General features: G+C 40.2%; 1 protein-coding gene across 5 annotated transcripts in view; it reads right to left on the bottom strand.

Moving 5' to 3' along the window:
• Positions 1–26,471, bottom strand: part of LOC128693789 (lachesin-like) — a 193,936-nt gene that overhangs the window by 38,914 nt on the left and 128,551 nt on the right. For 4 of the 5 annotated variants that reach the window (XR_011392766.1, XR_011392767.1, XM_070091199.1 and 1 more), the window contains exons 3-6: positions 18,153–18,271; positions 4,410–4,617; positions 2,806–2,964; positions 181–426 (exon numbers count right to left, since the gene is read on the bottom strand). Coding sequence is in view for 3 of the 5 variants with exons in the window: in XM_070091199.1 (XP_069947300.1) it covers positions 181–426; positions 2,806–2,964; positions 4,410–4,617; positions 18,153–18,271 (732 nt within the window). In the remaining 2 variants the exon portion in view is untranslated. The remainder of the gene's footprint in view (positions 1–180; positions 427–2,805; positions 2,965–4,409; positions 4,618–18,152; positions 18,272–26,471) is intronic. The other variant, XM_070091200.1, reaches the window with a different exon arrangement.

Here is a 26,471-nt window from a genome sequence, read left to right on the forward strand (position 1 = left end):
CCGTGTGCCATCCAACCTCCCTGTCTAATCCTACCTCCCTGTGTCGCCCTACCTCCCTATATAATCCTTCCTCCGCGTTACCCTACCTCCGTGTGTTACCCTGCCTCCCTGTCGTGTCACCATACCTCCCTGTGTCACCCTACCTCCCTAACCGTGCCCACGAGAGTCCTAAGCACTCACACTGCACCCTCAGCTGGGTCCTCTTGCTGATGGAGGGCGGGATACCATTGGAGGCGATGCATAGGTAAGACCCCATCTGCAGTCTTGACACTTTCCTCATGTGCAGGGACTCCCCCTCCACCACCCGCTCTGCGCCGCCCACAACGCCGCCGTCACGGCCGCCCGCAGCACCACCCACGGCGCCCACATCAGTACCATCAATGACAGGAACCATCGTTGATGTATCGTTGATGAAGTGGGCATTGCCTGTGTTTTCTAAATGCTACTGATTGTTCTAATTTAATAGAACATCAGATTACTTGTAATTCATGATACTGGTGAAGAACAATTCATCCATCCAAGGAATTGAAGTTACACCTCTGCTTCTATGGATCAAACCTGATTATCTCCCATTCCCGAAAGGGTCATACACGTATTCCATGTGAAATACGAATAAAGTGTTTAATATATTTTAAGAGCAAATATTAATGTTAACAAGTATTAGCTAACACTAACCAACAAAATTTAACTTTTAATAAGTGTTACACTAAATACTTATATGCATAAGTATCTAGTGTGGAGAATCACCTGACAAAAACTAATCTTTCATAACGTAAATTCGTATATATATATATATATATATATATATATATATATATATATATATATATATATATATATATATATATATATATATATATATATATATATATATATATATATATATATATATATATATATATATATATATATATATATATATATATATATATATATATATATATATATATATACATATATATATATATATATATATATATATATATATATATATATATATATATATATATATATATATATATATATATATATATATATATATATATATACATATATATATACATATATATATATATATATATATATATATATATATATATATATATATATATATGTATATATATATATATATATATATATATATATGTATATATACATATATATATATATATATATATATATATATATATATATATATATATATATATATATATATATATATACATATATATATATATATATATATATATATATATATATATATATATATATATATATATATATATATATATATATATATATATATATATATATATATATATATATATATATGTCGTGCCGAATAGGCAGAACTTGCGATCTTGGCTTAAATAGCAACGCTCATCTTGCCATATCGGACAAGCGAAAATTTGTGTATGCAATAATTTCGCCAAAATCATTCTGAACCTAACGAAAAAAATATATTTCATTGTGTTTGTTTAGTATTAAACTACTGTAAACAAATCTAAAATATATATAGTTGGGTTAGGCTAAAATAAATTGTTCGTGTTAAAACAAGGTTAGGTAAGTTTTCTAAGTTTCTTTTGGTGCAAAATTGAAAATTTTTACATTAACGTAAATGAAAAAAATATATCTTTAAACGTATAAGAGAATATTTCAGAATGGACTTAATTTTAAATGAGTTTTTGCTAATTGACCAGTTTTACATATTCGGCACGACATACGACATATAGATATATATATATATATATATATATATATATATATATATATATATATATATATATATATATATATATATATATATATATATATATATATATATATATATATATATATATATATATGTATATTATGTATATATATATATATATAAGCCTTATTTTCTTTAAACATATGAGGTATGTTTAAAGGAAAAAGTTCGCTCCTGGTAGCTTGGTCACTATACATTTGGAGTGCCCAAGGTCCAAAGACAGAAAAAATTAGATTAAACATGTAAAAGTGAGTGCATGTTGTGTACTTTTCTACCGCAGATATAATTCTGTAAGAGTCTTGGTGTTAAGACTGAGGATGTATCGTCCACACAGATCATCTTGCTATGCATGAGACTTGCACCAGCAAAATAATTACCCAAAACAATAATGATTAAACGACAAAAATAAAAATAAAATAAAAAAATTCAACACGATTCGTTAAGACCAAAACTTTGTGTTAATTAAAGTTTAGTCGACTTTCGTGGGAAGAGTTCAAGGAAAAAAAATTTCCTAATTAAGCCTACTTCAGCCTGACCTGCTGCATACCTGTAATCGTTTTCGAAAGGTCTTCTGAGCCCAAACTTTGTTGCTCATCGTCATGTCAACTAGACTGTCACTATTAGCATCCAACCTAGATGGATAAATCTTTTTGTAGCCAGCTTGCAGAGCGGCTAACGCGCCAGTCTAGAGTTTCACGGGAGATTAGTCTGTAAAAACATGCAAATGTTGTCACAGTGGTGCCTATGCCAACCTTCCTATGGTGTAGAAATATACCTAGTTGGATGAATCTTATCGAAGCCAGCTGGCCCAATGGCTAACTTGTCGGTCTGGAGTTTTGAGACTCTCTGATCGCGGGTTCTAACCCCACCCGTGGTATGGTTATTTTTTTATTTTACAGTTTTATGACTCACTAGCCGCTAGTTCAATCCCCACCCGTACCAGTTACATGATCACCACTAGAACCATAAAGTGTACATTAGTTTCCACTGCAACCAGGAAGTTTATGAAGGTCTCCACAAGAGCCATGAAGGAGTGCATGTGTATGACTCACCTGTCTTGTCAGTGTCTAAGACAATGTCCTGGTTGTCCTCACGCCTCCACACGATACTGGGGTTGGGGTGACCTTTGGCGCGACAGGTGAGTGTGACATCCTGACCTTCACGTATTGTGAGGTCCCCGGACGACTCCCGGTCAATGATGTCAGGAGGAACTGTCGAAACAGGAAAGAAATCTGTTGATCTCTTAATTTGTATTAGTTCTGGAATAGGAAATATCCTCCGTTTCCTCGAATCAAAGTCTATAACCTCCCATTTCATTTGCGCTGCATGATATGTAACTAAATAACAAAAAGGCACAATACCGTGACTGGAACGATACACAAATAACCCTCACATAAAAGACAGAAGCTTACGACGACGTTTCGGTCCGACTTGGACCATTGACAAAGTCCTCACTTTGTCAATGGTCCAAGTCGGACCGAAACGTCGCGTAAGCATCTGTCTTTTATGTGCGGGTTATTTGTGATATGTAACTATGATGTATAACTATGAAATAGATACATACATAACTTTAGAAACATTACAGATAATATGATAAAGTAAATATGACAATGGTATACAATACCAACAAGTTAATAAGACACATGTGCAACACTTAGGTATTTTTGTTCCAAAACGTTTCGGGCAGTAGAGGGGTAAAGCGATGTAATCATATGTACAGTTTAGGACATTATTAAACAAAACGTTTCGCCACGTATGGGTTCTTCAGCCCTAATACAGAGATAACTAAGAAAACGAGTATATATAGTGGCAGGAATCAGTTGGAATGCTGCGTGGGGTGGTGGTGGTGGTGGTGGTAGTAGTAGTAGTAGTAGTAGTAGTAGTAGAAGTAGTAGTAGTAGTAGTAGTAGAAGTAGTGTTAGTAGTAGTAGTAGTAGTAGTAGTAGTAGTAGTAGTAGTAGTAGTAGTAGTAGTAGTAGTAGTAGTAGTAGTAGTAATATGGCGAGACGGGTTGGGTTAGAGAGGGACGTATGTTACAGTGGTCTCCAGAATGGGTAATATCCTGTTGATTACCAATTTTGAGATACTGTAACAACCGGACTTTTGATGGACAGTGTAATTGACAGCAATTATGGCAGCTTCTATGCTAGACTAGTGATTAAAGAAAACAATTTAAGACGGCGAAAGTGCATAGAAGCTGCCCTAATTGCTGTCAGTAACACTATCCATCAAACGTCAACAGGATATTACTCATTATGAAGACAGCATTATTTCCACTACTACTGCTACTACTACTACTACTACTACTACTACTACTACTACTACTACTACTACTACTACTACTACTACTACTACTACTACTACTACCAATACTACTACTGCTACCCAAGCGGCACTCCAGGCTGTTACTGCTGGCCGCACGTAGTCCAACGTAGGAACCACAGCCCGGCTGATCGTTTACGACATCGACGTGGCCTTGGTGGTAACACATGACTCACCAACATCGACATAGCCCTGGCAGTAACTCATGACTCACCTACAACATCGACATGGCCCTGGCAATAGCTCATGGCTCGTCTATAACATCGAAGTGGCCTTGTTGGTAACACATGACTCACCAACATCGACATAGCCCTGGCGGTAACTCATGACTTACCTACAACATCTACGTAGCCCTGGCGGTAGCGCATGGGATCAGTGTTAACTTGACACATGTACCAGCCTCGGTCCTTCTCGCGCACATTCTTCAGTTCGAGGTGCCAAGTGCGGTGGTCGTTGTGCAGCAACGCGATTCTCGGGTTCCTAGTGATCACCTGCTTGTGTATGGTGAGGATGGTCTGCGTGTCCACCTGCACCCACGCCACCTGTCGACACACGTGCACGATGAAAATTAGACACACATGCAACATCCGGGTATCTTTAATGTAAACGTTTCGCCATCCAGTGGCTTTATCAATACAAATTCTAGGGCCTAATTTGAAGACAGTAGAACTGTGTACAAAAGATGAGGTAATCAATCCCAGCCTTGGAGTTGGTGTAAAGAGCAACGTAGTCATGAAGAATCTGGAGCATAAGCAAGAAGGCTGACGCTTATATATTGGCGTAAGATGAAAAGGGAACGGGTAGCAAACGAAGACATTGTCACTGGTAGGAGGGATTCCTCAGTGGAAGTAGATCATACCCAAGGGACGGATTAGTAGAAGTGAAGAAGGTTGTGGAGATGTCCTCTGAACCAAGACTCCATGATGTTACAGTGTCTGACAAGTTGTAAATAAGTAGCATATAATACTGACAAGATGAAAATTAGATAAATTTAGGATAATTGCGCAAAATTTCTGGTAATTTATTTCACTAATAAGAGAGCATAACATTCTTGTAAACAAAATGTTAAGTAAGAATTCTCCTGCACCACCACCTGTTTTTTCCTAACTCCACCTGAGAAGTGAATAAGAGGTGTTTTTCACTGACCTCAGCTGAGGTTTAGCAGGTGTTTTAGCTGACCTCGGCTAAGGGTTAATAGTTATTTACAGGTGTACAAAACCAACGTTATTAAATGTTGCACTTAGTATTCATATACATTCCTAACAATGTATTATTTTAAGTTCATATACACTGTCTGATGATGTACTTTGTCTTCATGTCTGTGAATATTAATTAGGACTCAGTTTGTAAAGTTCACTTTTACCAAGAATTAAACTGTCCCATGATAAACTGACTACACGAAACTTTCTACTAATTACCCATCCATTACCACCATGTTTCACCCATCCTTTACTACCAGGAGGGAACTGAACCTGTCTTGCCTCTCCTTGGACTCAGCCTCAATACTTCTCATTCTCCGAGCGCTCTGTGACCTTCTATAAATTTAGTGTTTCACAACAACAACAACAATAATAATAATAATAATAATAATAATAATAATAATAATAATAATAATAATAATAATAATAATAATAAATAATTATAATTATTATTAATTATTATTAGTATTTTGTTATTATGTAATTATTATTAGTGTTAGGTGTAAGAACACAAGTGCAACTTATGTGGCATTTTATTGTGGCAATGTTTCGTTCTCTAGGAGCTTTGTGAAGCTCCTGGAGAGCGAAACGTTGCCACAACAAAATGTCACATTAGTTGCACTTGTGTCCTTTTACCTAACACATTGTCGGTAATTCTACCAACGTTAACACAATTATAATTATTATTATTATAATTATTATAACGCAGTTATTACTATTATGTTATTAGAATTATTATTACTGTTGCTGTTGGTAGTAGTAATAGCAAAAACGTAAATACTAGTAATAAAAATAACAGAAGCACAGCATGTGAAGTCATCTCCAGGTCGCTGTTGCACAATCATACAGCAGGAGTCTCAGAAGCCGAGGAAGTGTCCACTATATACACTACTTCAACTTCCTCATATAAATCGATACCTCAGTTTCCTCCTTCATATAAATATTGGCAGTTCTCCTCAGCTAGCTATCTTTAAAATCTTATTTTGATTATAACATAAAATATTTTTTCATCACGTGGTAAACATCCTTAAAAATTTCACTCAGCATTTGATACGTCGTTACGTTTTAATTAAAAATATTGAATTATGATATACTCAGCCAAAAAAGATAGGTGACAACAAATGGATTTTTAATACTGTTTTAGTTGGTGACGGACTTTTAATTCTAGGAAATGGAATGACCATTCATTTTCTTGATTCAAATATGATTACCACACATATTCCCTGAAGCTGTATAACCGTATAACCTCTCAATTTTAATTTGTATATTATATTTACGTATCTAGAAGGATCAGTTTGTAATTCTTATTTTCTGAAGATCATTAGCTCTTTTTTTTCAGTTATCTGACGTAACTTCACTGTTTTTAAACCTTATCATTTATTTCCACTTTTTATTATTTACTCTGACATTTCTAATTCTGTTCTCTAATGGTGAGGTCATCATTTCGTAGAATGTCACTGTTTATCGGCACTGACTTCGGACCGTTACTTTCAACCCAGCTATGGTGTTCTAATTTGTTTTGATAACCAAGCCATTCAGCTACTAGGTGACCTAACCCACCGGCTGTGATACTGCATAGGAAGTTCTCGGTCTAATATCCAGTATGAAGGTCACCACACAGCACTGCTCATCCAGTCGTCCTTCACTGCCACAGTGACAAAGACCAACATCTGAGCCAGTTCAGTACATGTTTAGTTGGCAGACATTTATGCCGCTACACCATGTTTCCATCACAGCTTTATATTATGCTTCGTGGCACTCACTCCTTCATGTAAGGTCTCATGGCAACCCCTCTTTCATACAGTGCCTCATGGTACTCCCTCATATCATGCATCATGATACCCTCTCCCACATAACAAGCACCATGGCATTATCACCCTCATACCATGCTGACACGGTTCACCAAATAAAGCCTCATGGTACTTTCTCATATCATACCCGTGGCACTCCCTCGTCACTTGTTCAAATCACGCCTCACGACATTACCGTCTTCAAACCATGTTTCATGGCACTGCCTAATATTATATCTCATGGCACACACTGCGTTATACTCTACCTCAAAACACTGTCATTCTGATATCACACCTCGTGACACTTCTTCACATTATCATGACACTACCTCTGTTTGTAACTCATGGCATTCTCTTGCCTTACTTGGCACTTTCTGCTGGTTAAACTAGTATTAAGAATACTTATTATGAGATACAACTCGTTAACATTTCCTCATATATTAAACAAGTCGACGTGATATCATCACAGGAATGAAAACTCACATCCAATTTGGGTTTCCACACACTTCTGAGATGTGTAAACTGTGGTTAGATCGGTTGTGTTCCGAAGCGGAATGGAGGTCTTTAGTCCCTGACCGAGTCTGTTACTCCCAGTAACCACTCTTTACATACCTTGGATCGTTGTCGTATGCAGTCTCTCCTCAACACTTTTCACATCGCTTCTTCAACAAAAGAGTATATTGAAATATCGTCTCTCTACTCCGAACACAAAAGAACATGAGAAAGAAGCAGCACTGATGATGGCCTTCTGGCAGGTCCAAGGCACACCCACTCATGTGCTTGTCTAACCTGTTTTTAAAACTACACATACTGACGATTTCAGTTTTGCTCTTTGTCCTCCGATCAACTGTATGACACCATGACGCATGGTGACCCGAAGAATGCCATGACATTCTCCAGGTCACCATGAGTCACTTACACCTCACTCACCGCCTGTATATACTGTCTTTTTAAATTCTGTATGGTAGAAGTGATCAAGGTCCCAGGATCGAAACATTTTCTTAACTAACTTGTCGGTATCTATTACCAAGGTTTACACATAAATATGTAAACAAAAATCTCTAGTAGCCTGCATTAGTATTCGCGCCTCAACATAGGGCCAATGAATATGGCAAAAGCTGATGCGATAACTCAATTCTTTGTCAAAAATAAAATGATTCACCAAGGTTTGTAGGTAGGTAGACTGCACCTACATACTGCCGCTCCGTACTGGTAGTAATACAGATGTGTGTTTATTGACTTCGTTACTAATAAGTTACTGCTTGTTCTGGTTGTTCTGGTCACAGTCATGTTCCTCTGTGATAAATATAGAGAGCGGAAGTGGACGGAGGAGAGCGAAGGTGGGCGGGTGTCCTGCTCTTAATATCCGGTGCATTGTGAAGTTTCCTACACGATGACGGGTCACCCCACCACCACCACCATCATCACCACCACCACCGCCACCACCACCACTATTGCCACCACCACCACCACCACTACCACCAACAGCACCAACACCAACACCACCACCACTACTGCCACCAGCATAACTACCACCAAAAACAACACCACCACTACTATCATCAACAGTACTACAACCACTGCCACCACTACTACCACCATTATCACCACCACTACCACCACCACTAGCACTACTACTACTTCTACCATCACCACCACACCGCCACCACTACCACCACCACCCTTACTACTACCACCTCTACCACAACCACCACCACCACCACCCCTACTACCACCACCACTAATACCACCACTACCAACACCACCGGAGCTGTCGGTCCTGCCTCCCTCTCTTAAACTTTTGCTCGTGGAGACAACATCCTCTCCGTTAATGATTAAGACATGTGCAACAGTTAGGTATCTTTATTGTTGAAAAGTTTAGCTTACACAATAGGCTTCTTCAGTCAAATGCAGAGGTAGCAAGTGTAGTAATGAAATGAAAATGATATAATCAGTCCATCAACCTCTGTATTTAACTGAAGAAACCTACTGTGTAGATGAAAAGTTTCAACAATGAAGATACCTAACTGTTGCACATGTCTTAATCATCAACTTGTCCAGATTTTATACCATTATCAACAGCCTCTCTGTTGCTCTGTCTGGGAGAATGCTGTTCTCCTCAGTTCGTGTCATTTAGACTGTTTTGGTAGAGTATGTTTCCGCTGGTGAGATGGGACATACATCTCGTAACTCCGTGCAACTCTGTTCACAGAGCATTATTTATACTTAGTCACATTTGACGTTTTCAGAGGTTGTGTCGTGGAGATATTCTCTGTAACTCTCGCCCCACGTTCAACTCTTGACCTACATCTCATCTGGCATCTACGCACTGTCGTAGTCGGGAAATTGGAATTGCTAACTCAGTTTCAGTAATAAGGGAATTTTATGCCTTTTGTGTAGTATCTGTTGAAAATCACAGTTCGAATCGTTTTTAGTCTGATTCCTTGTCTGACGCTGTGCTGTTCTCCGCTGCTTCGAAGTTGTTTGACTGCCTTGATGGTTGAGACGTTAGACTATTTAAGAACTTGTTGGTGAGAAGCCATCTAAGTTTACAGGATAACTGGACTAAAATACTTTCTAACCAACAGTTACGAAACCAGCAACAGGCTAGATGCTAGAGGGGCATCAATAAGTTGACCTAGTATTTTCTGGAGATATCCCCACTTAGTAGATGTCGCATTTTATAACAACCACCACTACCGCTACTACCACCATCATCACCACCACCACCACCACCACCACCACCACCACCACCACCACCACCACCACCACCACCACCATTACCACTACAATCATCACCACCATCAAGAGCACCAGCTCAACCACCACCACCATCAGCTCCACCACTACCACCACCACCACTGTTACTACCACCACCACTACCACCAGCTCCCATTAAGACTAGGAACACAAGAGACGCTAACTGAACAACCAGGTGGTCCACCAACAGATGCACTAGATAGCACAATCCACTGTGAGTATTGTGGACCACCTCTGTACTGCAAATAATGGAGAACAGAGAGAGTAAAAGACATTGAACCCTTTCGTTTACCATGGATCAAAATTTAAGGTTATGTAGGCCTGGTCTGGACTATTTATGCACATCAAAGTGTTTTCCTACCATAGCGGTTGCATAATTTATCTACCATTTAGGTCAGGTTTATTGGCATGTAATTTGACGGGGAAAGGTGACTGATCCTTAATCAGGCTACACCATTAAAACTACGAGTTTTCTGCTACGTTAAGATGACTCAGTGTTTGGTGTGTGTGTGTGTGTGTGTGTGTGTGTGTGTGTGTGTGTGTGTGTGTGTGTGTGTGTGTGTGTGTGTGTTTGGGTATGTGTTACCTTATCCACGCACAAACATACATAACCCATAACAAGCAAAACACTATCATACAATGCATACCAGTGACCAATTCTACCCTCTGTTAACAAGCCACTGACGCGCTATAAAGCATGTCAATAATGAAAGGTCTTTCTCAGGATATAAGACACAAACAAGGGTGCGAGCATCTCTAGGAAGATAAAGACTTGGGAAGGCACGACTAAAGGCTGGAACTGTCAGAGCTGACCACTATTTCTGCTGCGGCTTCTAACTTGCGCCTGTGTAAATGTCGTGAAAGTGTATATGTCTTGGCGTAAGAGGGAGATGGAGAGCTCCAGAAATGGAAAAATCCCATGTAGAGCTACAGGCTGAGTCATAAAATTATCCATAACATGTCTGGAAGGCGGCCAAGTGCCGCTTGTGAGGGTCTCGTCTGACGCTGTGGCGACACTGCTGTCTTGGTGCTGTTGCCTCTGTTGTTGTCGTCGTCTCTGTTGCTGGTGACAAAGTTGCTGCCTCTGTTGCCGCTGATTCTGTTGCTGATTGTGATGCTGCCGCCTCTGTTGTTTCAGCCTCTGTACCTGTCGTCCTTGTTGCTGCCACCCCAGGATTTCTTCAACCAATTTAAATCTTAACAGCTCCTAGCGACCGAAATGTAGCACAATAAATGTCATTAGTTTTACTCGTGTCAATTTACCCAACACACTCTGGTGTTCCTTGAACGTAAAATCTTTCAGAAGTTACACACAGGTCTATTGTAATTACACTTTCCCTATAAAGTAATTAAATTGCATTGTACTGTTCTGTTCCAATTCATTCATTTAAATTTTCTACAGTGGAGTAGCTGAAATTTAATCTAATTAAAAGTGAACCTTTTTTTTTTCTTTGCTGCCGACTGTTAGATTTGATTTATTACATTGGCTTGAATATTTGCTTCCTCCATGGGTGCCACACATGTAAATTCTAGCATATGTTGTAAGGAAGACACAGCGCCATGATTTATCTCTTTATCTACGTCAGATATGAAATGAGAAAAGAGAATCGAGGGAATATTGTGCCTTGAGGAACAAAGTTTATCACGATGGCTGTCTCTGATTTTACTTGGTTGACTATTACTCTGTGGTGCGGGTTTATTAAAACCTGAAGGTCCATTCAAACATATATTCCAATTATTCATTTTCTTCCCATGCACTATGATCACACTTGTCAAAAGTTTTCGGAACGTTTTCAGATATGTAACTTGTCCTACTTGCGTTACAGTCCAACTTTGTAACCAGTGTCAGTATATTACTTTGGTTAAGAAAGTCAAATGTGTGACTGTGGCACTGCAATGATACCTTGATTATATGACTATTTATTTTAACTTCCATTTGGTGGGGTCTCCGTTGTTGTCAAGGATCCTTGATACAGGTGCTGGACTCCTGATTTAGGGAATTGGGCTTGTCCTTCAATTCCCTGGATCAGGTCTGATTGCCTTCTATTTTCCAGGCTTTGTATGAACTGCTGGGGTCTAGCACTTCACCAGAAATATAAAACTGGCTTTATACATTACTGTATTTATTAGCTTTACGGTATATATAGCAACGTAAACCCAGATAGACGGAAATTATCGCAGGGAGATGCAAGGCTGCCAGAGTATATATATATATATATATATATATATATATATATATATATATATATATATATATATATATATATATATATATATATATATATATATATATATATATATATATATATATATATATATATATATATATATGCGCTAGCCAAGGATTCGAGCCCATGTTGTATTGGCCTGCCTCATGGTAAGCGAGAACCACATGATGCTTTAAACCACAGGACCAACCAACCCTACAAGAATGGCGCAGCCAGCATACGACTAGGTGTTGGGCGGCCATCCGAGGACATATGGAGGTGTGGGAGCTTCTAAGCTAATTTCATTCTCATCCCTGTTTGATGTACTAGTCTCACGAGCAGCATTTATATATTATTGTAACCACGAACAAGTGGTATTGATCAATACCACTCGTTCGTGGTTACAATAATATATATATATATATATATATATATATATATATATATATATATATATATATATATATATATATATATATATATATATATATATATATATATATATATATATATATATATATATATATATATATATATATATATATATTTTATTTAAAGACAAAATACATTGACAAAACATTCACAAAAATATGATACAAAGTAAAACAACATATATATATATATATATATATATATATATATATATATATATATATATATATATATATATATATATATATATATATATATATATATATATATATATATATATATATATGTAAGCGTAGCAATATCAGGATGCCGTGAAATCTGAGGAGCAACATGGCGATAGGGACATGCGGAAATATCTGGTAGGTAGATTGAGAGGAAGGGTGGAGAAACGAAGGTTAAAAGACCGGGGGAAATATTAGAGGAATGGGGAGGTGGAAAAGGTTTGGAAGAAGGGAAGGGACGTGGCAGAAGTGACTTTTATAACCACTCCACAGTAGTCTCAGAGTGAAGATAAAAGCAATAAAGCTTAAATTTTTGACGGGGCATCAGTGAAAGATCTTGAAGATCAATGACTTTTCCTGTGTTTACTTTTGGGCATTATTTTCTAATGAAAGACTTTGATTTGTTCTTACTTTTTCGATTGAACTGTGGATGGCGGTATCTGGAGGAGATTAACAGGCTGAGTCCTAAGCAACATTACTGGTCTCATGGCATCGTCTACAACTCCCTGGACTCCAGTTTCTTCAGGGCGCAGAAGTAAGTCAATTTGCCTGCATCAAATTCCGTCGGCGTGTAGCGAGAACAGTAACTCCTACACGAGTGTGTTGACATCAGCAGGAAGGCCAGAGGGATGAACTCTGCAGGTGGTGCGAGGAAGTGGGTGTTCCAGCATAGTAGGCACGAAAGGAACCGCCGTCCACGAGCTACTGCACTCCATGGGTCTCAGGCAAGAACAACGTTCCGAGAGAAACTACTATATTTATATTTACCAGAGCAACGTGGTTCCCGAGCACCAGCACAAGTTCCTCAAGCTGAAACCCAGTGAGAATTTCCTCCCCAGCGCCCGACTTCCCTACGACTACACTAGCATCATGCACTGCTGCCTCCATCAGCCGTACTAACACTGTCAGTCATCACAATGAATCAGCTGATCAGATGGAGTATTTTTTACCTTAATCAGCAGAGCCATCACCAGCACAGCTGACTATCATGAGAGATCACGGTGGAAGAGCCGGTGTTGGAAGATGACGTTAATAATCTCTCCATGTTACAAAATTTAGCTAAAGTAGATCTGTTTTAGGCGAGGAATTATGGCTTTATTAATACTTTATTTAAGTTCCATATCAGTGTGAGCCACTTAGCGCAAAGAATAATATTATCTGACCAAATACCTGACGCGCCATCCAGCAGTTCAACTCCATCGGCTGTTGCAACATTCAGGTATCACTAGCAAATTATTTTCAAGTAATTGCAGGAATTATCCATATTTTGTAAAATTCTACATATTCGTATGGAGAAACAAAACAAAAATATTTTTTTTTAGGTAATCGAAACTGCTATTACATTTGCATTTTGTGAGAAACGTAAGTCAAATCTTATCATTTTTCAAGTAGCATATATGCGTATGTTAGTTAACAATTGAGGTTTTGTCAGAAAATGCATGAAACCTCACTCACTGAAATCACTGAAACGAGATCTCAAGGCAAGGAAGATATTTCAGTTTTTGCTTATGGGGCACCGGTTGGGCGTCATTCTGTTTCAAACATAAGAACATAATATTAAACAAGAAATGGAGCAGGTTTCCTGGTGCTGACATTGGAAAACAGGGATAACTCAAATTACCCAGCCAGCAAGCCTAGAGATTATATCTTAGGAAACATGGTGCAAGGTAAAAAGGGAAAATTGCAAGTTCTTCCTGGGCTCAGACTACCCTAAGACCACAATACCTTGTTTTCAACATGCACAACACGGAAGAGAGTATCACAGATTCGTTAATTTGCATATATTTATTTAATTTTAATTGACATAATGAAAAAAAAGACTTTTGTTAATAAGGCAGCTTTTCGCTCTATACGGAGCTTTATCAAAGTCAATATCATTGAAGATAAAGCTCTAGAATGAACGAAACGTTGTCACAAAAAAACTTACTCTGCACTTGTTGTCAAAAATGTTGCTTGTCTGTACACTTAGATCATCCCGTGTGAAGCAGCGGTGTGGGCGTGATTGTGAAGATTCGCGGATATTCTAAGTGTACAGACAAATAACACTGTACACTTGTGAGACATCCAACTGGTGAACATTAAAATGGTATAAAATACCGACAGGTTGTTAGGTAAGACACATATGCAACAGTTAGGTATCTTTATTTCGAAACGTTTCGCCTACACAGTAGGCTTCTTCAGTAGAGTACAGAAAAGTTGATAGAAGCAGAAGAGACTTGAAGACGATGTAATCAAGTTTCTTCTGCTTCTATCAACTTTTCTGTACTCGACTGAAGAAGCCTACTGTGTAGGCGAAACGTTTCGAAATAAAGATACCTAACTGTTGCATATGTGTTTTACCTAACAACCTGTCGATATTTTACACCATTTTAATGTTCAATCTGTCAGACACTGCAACACAAGGGTATCTTGGTACAGACCTGCAATCAACTTCGACAACCTCTACTAGTGAGAACGGCTGGATTTGAGAGGGACCTGACCTCCCAACATCTGCGTTCTACTAGTGACCTACGTCTCACCTCCTGGCGCTATATAAGGCTCCATCCTGTCACTTCAACTCCATATTGTTTCAGACTATGGAACAATGCTCTTCTCCAGACTGAGGGACTGACCACCTCAAAACTTTAAGGGTTATGGGCTGATTACATCGTCTTCAAGTCTCTTCTGCTTCTATCAACTTTTCTTTACTCGACTGAAGAAGCCTACTGTGTAGGCGAAACGTTTCAAAATAAAGAATCCTAACTCTTGCATATGTGTCTTACCTAACATCCAACTGATGTTCCATAAGCAAAAATAGCAATATGTTCATTGCCTTGACAGATTCTTGTTTTTAGACCTGAGATCTTGTTTCGGTGATTTCAGTGAGTCCGGTTTCAAGCATTTTCTGGCAAAACTTAATTCGACTAGGACGTTATTACCATCTGGAACATGAGGGACAACAACAAACACTCTAGTGACTGCATTAGCCGCAACAGAAACGTCTTTCTGCAGACGGCCTGTGACATCAACAAAAGATGGCATGGCTACTTTCAAGTAGTCATTTTCCGACAAGGAAAACGACTACTTGAACTACCACTTGAACTAGTAGTCATCGCAGGGGTAGTAGGCCTTTGTATCAATGGAAATTGAATATCAGTTAATTTCTACCCTGAAGCTCTACAGCCCTAACCACCCAGCCAACTATTCATCAGAAAATTTATATATAACTCGCTGACAGGAGAAATTTCTTCAGACGACGCTTAGTTTTGATTATAATAATGATAATAATAATAATCTGACAACATTTGGGTCCTGAACCATTAGAAAGAAATCAGAAATCCAGAGGTCAGAAAGCCAGAGGTCAGATCAGGTGATTCTTGGCTTTCTCTCATTTCTCTCCCAGTCGTGACATAAACATAGTCCAGGAAGAAAAGCAACGTTGTCTGAATATGCATTTCCAATATGTGGGTTAGTTGTGATTTGTTTCAGCCATGTCACTGCGAGTTAGTCGTGAATTAAAGCCAATTTACTGTGGGTTAGTTGTGAGTAGTTCCAGCCACAGTATTGTGTGTTAGTTGTAAGTTGTTTCAGCCATTTACTGTGTGTTAGTTGTAAGTTGTTCCAGCCACGGTACTGTGTGTTAGTTGTAAGTTGTTCCAGCCACGGTACTGTGTGTTAGTTGTAAGTTGTTCCAGCCACGGTACTGTGTGTTAGTTGTAAGTTGTTCCAGCCACGGTACTGCCTGTTAGTTGTAAGTTATTCCAGCACGGTACTGTGCTTGAGTTGTAGGTTGTTCCAGTCATGGTACTGTGTGTTAGTTGTAAGCTGTTCCTGCCATGGTACTGTGTCTTAGTTATAAATTATTCCAGCCATGGTACTGTGTTAGTTGTAAGTTATTCCAGCTACGGTATTGTGTGTTAATTGTAAGTTGTTCCAGCTATGGTTCTGTGAGTTTTATTCTTCACTCATCAAGACCACTAGAAAGTAACCTCCTTTAATTCCTCCTCCTCCTCCTCCTCTCTCTCTCTCTCTCTCTCTCTCTCTCTCTCTCTCTCTCTCTCTCTCTCTCTCTCTCTCTCTCTCTCTCTCTCTCTCTCTCTTCATCTCAACTTAATTTATCCTTCTCTTTCCATCCCCTCTTTTCTCCCAACACTTTAACCCTCCCTCCTTCTCTTTCTCTATCTATTTCCCGAAATGTTTGAAGCTGCCGTAGCTGCTGAACACTTAATGCAGTGAAGAGTTTTTACGAGGATAGTGAGGCTCAGGTTAGAGTATGTAGGAGAGAGGAAGATTATTTCCCAGTAAAAGTAGGCCTTAGACAGGGATATGTGATGTCATCATGGTTGTTAAATATACTTATAGAAGAAGTTGTAAGAGAAGTGAATGCTTGGGTGTTGGCAAGTGGTGTGGGGTTAAAAGATAAAGAATCTAACACAAAGTGGGAGTTGTCGCAGTTGCTCTTTGCTGATGACACTGTGCTTTTGGGAGATTCTGAAGAGAAGTTGCAGAGGCTTCCCTCATTACCCTACTGAAGTCTCAGCTAAGGCCGACAATACTGAAGTCTCTCAGCTCAGGATGACACTACTGAAGTCTCTCAGCTCAGGATGACACTACTGAAATCTCTCAGCTCAGGAAGACACTACTGAAATCTCACAACTCACGCTAACAGATCTCAACATTTTGAATGAGCCCCATCTTGCGTGTTGGAATCTGACTGGGAAATCTAGTTAGTGTTTGTCCCCACAATGTACCTTTTATATACACTAGGGAAGCAGCACACTACCGAAGTATCCATATTTTTTTAATTATAAGAAATATGATACAGTCTCTCTACCGCCCACCGATCTTCCTTCTTTCCATCTTCCTCTCTCCCATCTTTCTTGTGAGCTTTCGCTCACAGGAAACCTTTCCCTTAATGAATGCCCAAACCCTACTAGAGCAGAACCTCTCCCCCTCCCCTTCCTTTACAAAATTAAAGAGGCAATAGCATTTACACACACATCACTCTGTTATCGCAGTTTTTTTTTTTATATCTAAAAAAAAGCATGACCCTGCTTGGAGATGTAACATCTTGGCCCAAGCTCTTTCCTTAGGCCTCCGGGGCAAGTGCCACTTTTCTTTAAAAACTTCTTGTCTGAGAGGCACTTCTGTGTCCGGGTTCACCCGCAGGTGAGTTAAGACGTATGTCTAATACCTGATTATTGGAAGTAGGACTGAGTTTCCACCACTTTTTTTGTATGTGCTTAATGAACTAAACGGGTTTACCACTTCACTTACATCGCCCTAACAAATGTCGACTGACGTAGTCGGTTGGCCACGATCAAAACCCTTGCCAGGAAGGTCGAAGATTCAATCTCAGGAAAAAAAATTGTGATGAAACAATTAATGAAAACAGGACACTGTGTACACAGCTCTTTTGTTGCTACAAAATTTAATTATAAATAGGTAATTGAAGATTAAGTGTAAATATGTAATTACCCAGTGCCTACCTTAAATCCTTTGAGCTGTTCGACGGTGCAGGGCAGGAGAGCATCTCGTCCCACAGTGACGGTAATGTTAGGTACGTTCTCGATGAACTTCGGAAGAGATTCTTCGTCCTCACTCACCACTGTGTAGGAAGACACACTAACTTACTGCTGCGGTAAGATCATGAGGGAGGACGACAGATACATTTATACTGGTTTGGAAAATGTACGGAAGAGAGAGACTTACTTATTTTCTAAATGCAAAGAGGAGAAACTCTTACTAGTCTCATAGAGAGAGGAAAAATTCTTACCAAGAGGTTAACAGTTGCCAGAAATGCGTGTGCAGAGTAATGGCTGTACATTATTACCAAATCACTAAGTTCAGAGCCTGTTGGACAACTGCCTATGTGATCTCCAAATATAAACACGACTCTACACTACGATCTGTGGTCTACCACGGAGAGCTAACCTGTGGTGAGGTGACTCTTAACCTCCGTGGGGCCAGCCTATATAAATTCATACAGCAACTAGTCACCCCATAATATCTGTAATGGTTATAATCTAATGGATCGGTAAGACAGCGGAAGGCCTCAGTCAGATAACCAAAAGCTCCAGCTGCAGGTCATCAATATGGCTAAGACCCGAGTCAGGAAACACTTGCTCTCTTTCCTGGCAAACCTTATCTTAACCTCGTCACCCACCTCCTCTTTTCCTGCCGCCCACTATCCAGCCGCCAGCTATCTACTCATCATCACCTCCTTCAGGAGCCACTGACCAAGAGTAAAGTGGGTGATGTTAGTGAAAGATGGGGAAGAGTTGAATGGTGATATGGGAGTTGAAGAAGGATTGAGATTGAGCTATAGGTGGAAATAGATTGAAAAAGAGTAGGGGGAGCATGAGCTCTGGCTCTTGACCTGAGGGTGACTATAGATGCGATTTGTACTCTTGGTACTTGAGTCATTGCTTCCTGTTAATTTAGGCTCTAGCTCCTGGGCAAATGCAGTTAAGTCAAAACTTCAAGAATCTTTTCTCGTCATATAGTTTTAAATTAAAGAGGCTTTAATGGTTTGTCTCATAAAATGAAGATGAGGAGAGAGAAGAAAAGAGAAGGTGAAAGAGAGGGAGAAAATAGTAAGAGAAAAATAAAAAAAAACTGAGGAAGAATAGGGTGGTGAAGGAGAAGCAGAAGGACTCAGAGAACAATAAAAAAAATGCGAGGAAGAAGAAGGTTATGATAAAGGAGGAATGGAAGAAATAAGAGAAAGGAGATAAGACTGAAGATTTAATAGAAGTAAGAGAGGAAGGAAGAGTGGACGGAGAAGGGGGAGGTGAGGGAGGTAGAATAACAAAGACACAAAGAGACAATAATAAATTATCATTGCTAGAATGTGACCATAGACTATTAAAGGTGCACCTTCTGTGTTGACTTAAGATGACGTCATCTTCATTAAGTATGACGTCATCTTAACTAATCAAGATGTCATCTTTACTAATCGTAACGTCATCTTAACTAATCATATGATCATCTTAACTAATCATAAGATCATCTTAACTAATCATAACGTCATCTTTGAGCTCATAATCTGTTGACTGTGAGCTCAAAGATTATTCCTTCAAGGTGTGTGAGAGATTTACGTCATTCACAAGTACTGAAAAATGTACAGAAATTGATTAACAAAACAAATATCTTCATTTTAATCTTATTTAAAAACTCTACAAATTTATAACACAGGACCTAAAGCCAATAATAACCCAACAAAAAACTGCAGTAAGAATAATCACTAAATCCCATCCCTGGCAACACCCCCCCCCCAAGTCTTCATAGACCTAAACTTACTCCCTGTTCAGTACATCCACACTTACTACTGTGCAATCTACGTCTACAGGACCTTAAACTCCAATATCAATCTTGACCTAAAACGCTTTCTTGATAGTTGTGACAGAACCCACAGGCATAACACCAGACACAAACATCTCTATGACATTCGCCGTGTCCGACTAAACCTTTACAAAAATTCAATGTATGTCAAAGGCCCTAAAATCTGGAACACCCTACCTGAGAACTCTAGAACTGCAGACACATTCATCACCTTCAAAACTACCATTAGAAAACATCTTATCTCCCTGATACACCCCGTCAATTAACTACACGAATACCACCTGGTGGTTCACACTTACACTCACTCACTCATTTGACCATAAACAGAAATATTAATCTCAATCTTAAAATAATGAATCCTGTGATACTCCAATACTGAAACTATGTACTGTGCCAAAACAAAAGCATTCACATTGCTAAACTCACAAACTAGTATTTAGTCACTTACCCATAATACCAACTTACCTCATAATTTGTAATATTTTAAAATTAAGAATTAAACTAAGTCTGCCTGAAATGCCTAGCCATGCTAGGTGTTCTAGTGGTACACTCTGTAATCATTATTTTACTACATGTAAACCACACAGTAACCAAATTCTGTAAACTCAGCATTGTAATCCTTATAGAGAATAAACTTTGAATTGAATTGATTTGAATTGACAATATCTCAAAATATAGATGAAAACGAGAAGGGAAGATGAAGAGACAGGATATAATAAGAGAGGAGAAAAAAGAGTATCTAGATGGGTTACCACATGTGGGGGCTATAGAGAGATCAAGAATCACCTCTCAGAGGTGATCTACCTGAGGTGGTGGTGATGGTGGTGGTGGTGGTGGTGGTGGTGGTGGTGGTGGTGGTGGTGGTGAGGGTGGTGGTTGTGAGGGTGGTGGTGGTGGTGGCGGTGGTGGTGGTGTTGATGGTGGTGATGGTGGTGGTGGTGGTGGTGATGGTGGTGGTGGTGGTGGAGGCAGTGGTGGTAGTGATGGTGGTGGTGGTGGTGGTGATGGTGGTGGTGGTGGTGATGGTGGTGATAGTGGTGGTGGTGGTGGTGGCGGTGGTGGTGATGGTGGTGGGGGTGGTGGTGGTGGTGGTGGTGGTGGTGGTGGTGGTGGTGGTGATGGTGGTGGTGGTGGTGGTGGTGGTGGTGGTGGTGGTGATGGCGGTGGTGGTGGTGGTGGTGGTGGTGGTGGTGGTGGTGGTGGTGGTGGTGGTGGTGGTGGTGGTGGTGGTGGTGGTGGTGGTGGTGGTGGTGGTGGTGGTGGTGGTGGTGGTAGTGGCGGTGGTGGTAGTGGTGGTGGTAGTGGTGGTGGTGTTGGTGGTGGTAGTGGTGGTAGTGGTAGTGGTGGTGGTAGTGGTGGTGGTGATGGATGTGGTAGTGGTGGTGGTGATGGTGGTGGTAGTGGTGGTGGTAGTGGTGGTGGTAGTGGTGGTGGTGGCAGTGGTGGTGGTGGTGGTGATGGTGGTGGTAGTGGTGGTGGTAGTAGTGGTGGTGGTAGTGGTGGTGGTGGTGGTGGTGGTGGTGGTGGTGGTGGTGGTGGTAGTAGTAGTAGTAGTAGTAGTAGTAGTAGTAATAATAATAGTAGTAGTAGTAGAAGTAGTAATAGTAGTAGTAGTAGTAGTAGTAGTAGTAGTACCAGTAGTAGTAGTAGTAGTAGTAGTAGTAGTAGTAGTAGTAGTAGTAGTAGTAGTAGTAGTAGTAGTAGTAGTAGTAGTGGTAGTAGTTAGTAACCGCATTGTACAGATATATTTTTGCATGAAAAAATAGACATAATGCAGTATTATTGACGGCGTTTCGCCCACACACTGGGTTTTATCAATAACGATATATAGGGAGCATAGTGACGTGGAGAGTCAAACGTGTTTCTATTTGCAGATCATGCAAACAGTGGTGGTACAAACCTTTACCCTCTACTGACACACTCACTGGACTGGTCGGTGTGCGAGAACAACAATCTCATTCATAATCTGGTAAGTGCATATGGGTTAGATTCTTGCTCACTGGTCTGGTAAGTGCATTTGGGGGGAGACGCTCATTGTCTAATAAGTGCTTGGGAAGAATAAGCTGTCTGGAGTGAAATGAGAAGAGAAAATCAATTATCTGGGAGGAGAAAGTCACTGGTCAGGGAAGAGAAAGTCAGTGGTCTGCAAAGACAAAGTCAGTGGTATGAAAAGAGAAAGTCACTGGTCAGGGAAGAGAAAGTCAGTGGTCTGGGAAGAGTGGGAATGTTTACAGCAATTAATAGCCAGGAGGATGGAACAAACAACAATAATTGGAAGCTGAAAACTGTGATAGACTCGGAAAATTTTCTCTTAAAGATGCAAAGAAATAAATAAAGAAAAAAGAATTAGAGACAGTGGAAACTGACAAAAAATAAGAGGCAGAAGAAAACAGGGAATGATAATGAGATGCGAGAAATCTGGAGATAAGACCGCGGACGCCCTCACACACACACACACATACACACACACACACACACACACACACACACACACACACACACACACACACACACACACACACACACACACACACACACACACACACACACACACACACACTGGGCTAGAATATTTCAGAGATGAGACACAGCAACAAGGGGTCACAAATGGAAGTTGAATACTTAGATGAGTCATAGGGATGTTAGGAAGTATTTCCTTAGTCTTAGAGTCGTCAAAAAGTGGAATAATCTGGAGAGAGAAGAAGTGGATGCAAGATCCATACATAACTTTAAGAAAAGGTGTGATAAAGCTCTAGGAGCAGGGAGAGAGTGACCTAGTAGCGGCTAGAGAACAGGAGGGGCGACAAACTGTGACTCGATCCCTGCAACCACATATAGGCGAGTACACACACACACACTCACACACACACACACTCACACACACACACACACACACACACACACACACACACACACACACACACACACACACACACACACACACACACACACACACACACACACACACACACAAGAGACGCAAGGCGCAACATTCAACAGCGCCAACGGAGCGTTTAATGTATGCTACGTATATTATACAAACGGACGCACATCCACGGGAGCAGAAACAAACATCACATGCAAATATCCATCCATCATCCGCGAACCCCTCGCACGAACATGAACCCGGGTTCACCAGTCTCCCCTCACTCAGAAACCCGGGTTTACCAGTGTACCCTCACTCAGAAACCAGGATTTACTAGGTCCTCCCTCACTCAGAAACCAGAATTTGCTAAGCCCTCCCTCACTCAGAAACCTGGATTTGCTAGGCCCTCCCTCACTCAGATACCTGGATTTGCTAGGTCCTCCCTCACTCAGAAACCTGGATTTGCTAGGCCCTCCCTCACTAAGAAACCAGGATTTGCTAGGCCCTCCCTCACTCAGAAACCAGGATTTACTAGGCCCTCCCTCACTCAGAAACCTGCATTTGCTAGACCCTCCCTCACTAAGAAACCAGGATTTGCTAGGCCCTCCCTCACTCAGAAACCAGGATTTGCTAGGCTCCTCTCACTCAGAAATCCAGATTTGCTAGGCTCCTCTCACTCAGAAACCCGGATTTACTAGGTGTCTCGTGTAAATATGAACACTCTGTTCTGGATCTCTTACTCTGATAGGATCCCTAGTTCACCAGGCTGTTCACGCATACCGGTACTCGCATCCACTAGGATCCTCGAGCAAATGCGGACCCGGGTTCGTTAGGTTCATAACACAAACACGGAGCCAAAACCGAACCCACAGATACTCGCCGGCGCCAACGGATGTTTCCAATTCCTTATAATGGAAATATTCTTAAGTGATTGGCACACTTCCAGCAAGCTTATGATATCCACGGAATAAAGGAGAGAGGAGAAACGAGGGGAGGCGAGGGAAGGGGGAAGTAACTCAGCGATTGAGGGATGCACGATAGAGGGGAGAGTGGAATTAGGGGAGAGCGGACTGAGGGGAGTGTAGATAGGAGGGGAAAGTGAGTTTGGTGGTGAAGCGAGCCAGCAGAGAAGGACATGAGGGAAGAGTATTGGTGGTGATGGACCTGGGTGGAGAGTACTGTTGGAGAACTTGGGTGAGAGAGAGTGTTGGTGATTAACCAGGGTAAAGGAGTGTTAGTAATCAAGCGGGGTGAGGGAGTGTTGCTGGTGATGAACCAGGGTAATGGAGTGTGTTGTTGGAGAACTAGAGTAAGGGAGTGTGTTGTTGGAGAACAAGAGTGAGGGAGTGTGTTAGTGATTAACCTGGGTGGGGGAGAACGTTAGTAATTAACCGGGGGTAAATGAATGTGTTGATGTACCGGAGTACGGAATAATGTTGCGTGAGGGAGTGATGGCGTTCTGAGTATCAGTCTGGGCCCAGAGGTGGTCATACAGCGCCTGGGAAATGAGAGATAATCAGGCTTGATCCGAGGAAGGAGACGGCAGCTCCAACAATGACAGAGAACCGGGCTAAGAGAGAGAGAGAGAGAGAGAGAGAGAGAGAGTCAGTGTTGTGGTTCAGAAGCTTGGCAAATTATTCCCTCGTCCGTGTCTGTGTATCTAATTAAACATTTCTGTAACACTTTAGTCTGTCGTAAATGGTATGGTGGTACGAACAGTCGAGAAAATGACTTATGAAGCAGTTCGGGGCAAAATGTTTCCTCTCAATAAAGGTCTAGACTGTACACAAGTGCCCTTTTCCACAATCTTGGCTTTATTCGAAACTTACGAAGTTGCAGATAATTTCCCGGGAATTATCATCCCGGGAAAGCGTTAAATCCAGCGCCGAAAAATTGGTGGAAATCAGAAAAAGAAGGTAGCTCAGGGTACCCGACCACCAAAAGTAACCACCGGGGAAACTTTTGGTTATCTTAGAGTGATGGTTCAGCCCCCCCCCCTTTTTTTTTTTTCTTTTGTACTCGCCTGGTTGAGGTTGCCGGACTCAAATCATAGCTCCTGACTTCTCCTTTAAATTATGTCGATTAGCTTTACTTCTGAAATTGTTTATAATGTTTGCCTCATTCACGAAATGATCCTGTACATTACCACTGTAAGACTGATAAATACTTGGCAGCATCCCCCTGGCTCATCTGTGTCTTAGCCGCCATTGGTGTATACTATCCCGCCTCCACCTCTTTGCATCTCAAACAGCCTGTTCCTATCCATTCTCTCCAATCTCTTCAATATTTCATGAAAACATTACTCGTAGTTCCGGTTCCGATATCACTGCGAACCTTTGAATCTTCTCTGCTTTGTTTATATACTTGATAAGGTGCGGGACGCATGCTGGCGCAGCAGACTTGATAATGTGCGGGACGCATGCTGGCGCAGCATACTCCAAGATGCGTCTAACGTACATTCTATATAATTTTTTTTAAATGGATCTGCGTTAAGTTTTCTAAAAGCATTTCTTATGGTAGCTAGATATGTACGTATATGCCTCTGAGGTTACACTGTTCGCATGTGCTTCTGATGTTATGTTTGGTGCAATGCTCACTTACAGAACTGTATTCCCAAATAGTATTTAAAACATTGTCAAGTCATCTTGGTGCCTCGTCCTGTCTTTTCTACTTTTTATCTCCGATTAATTTCAATGTGTACTCTGAAAGAAAATGTAGAATATACCTTTGGTATATCTGTGTCTAGCAGTAGGAATAATATTAGGAGAGAAATAGCGAAAGTGAATGTCATAGTAATGCAGTCAGAAGCCTGAGTGGATTTATCAGTCACTATGATAACATTAACGTAGGTAACTATGTCTGAATTAGACAGTTGTGCAACACTTGGATATCTTTATTGTGGAAACGTTGACTCCAGGCTGAGGGACTGATTACTTCAAACTCCTGAACTTCAACCATTGTTCTCTGTATTGGACTGAGGAAGCCACTGGTTACAGAAACGTTTCCACAGTAAAGATACCCAAGTGTTGCATAACTGTCTAATTTATCATTCTGTTGGTTCTCTGGATCATTTATCTAGAGATTAACTGATGCTGTAGTAGCCAGGCTTAGGCTTGGTTACAAGTACTTCTGGCAAGTTATCAGACGCAGATGATGATCAAACTAAATGCAAAGGGTGTGATCAGTTATGGTTGCTTTCTTGAACACTGTGTACTTCATAGTCCACTTATTGAGGAATATGAAGACAGACAGTGTAATAAACTATATGATATGTCAAGGGATCTTATTAAAAAAAAAAGTAATTTAAGTATCCTAAATTAGCTTGCAACAGAAGTGTAAATCCATATGTATGTGATATAATGGTTGTTATATGCTTTCTTTTTCGCTCTCTTCTACTTTCCTTCTCTAAATAAAAAAAAGTTAACACTAGTTCTGCTTCTTACAAGAGTCTTCTTTATTCATCATGAGCTCATCTTACTTCTCTTTACTTCTCGGTGATTTTCAAACATTTCCATTTCATAGAGCCCTCTTCAGTGATTTTGAATGATAAATGAGTTAATTCCTCAATGTGTGTAATGTTCTTTGGTTGTTCTTGATG

The sequence above is a fragment of the Cherax quadricarinatus genome, chromosome 34 (assembly GCF_038502225.1).
Source record: "Cherax quadricarinatus isolate ZL_2023a chromosome 34, ASM3850222v1, whole genome shotgun sequence".
NCBI classification, from domain to species: Eukaryota; Metazoa; Arthropoda; class Malacostraca; order Decapoda; family Parastacidae; genus Cherax; species Cherax quadricarinatus.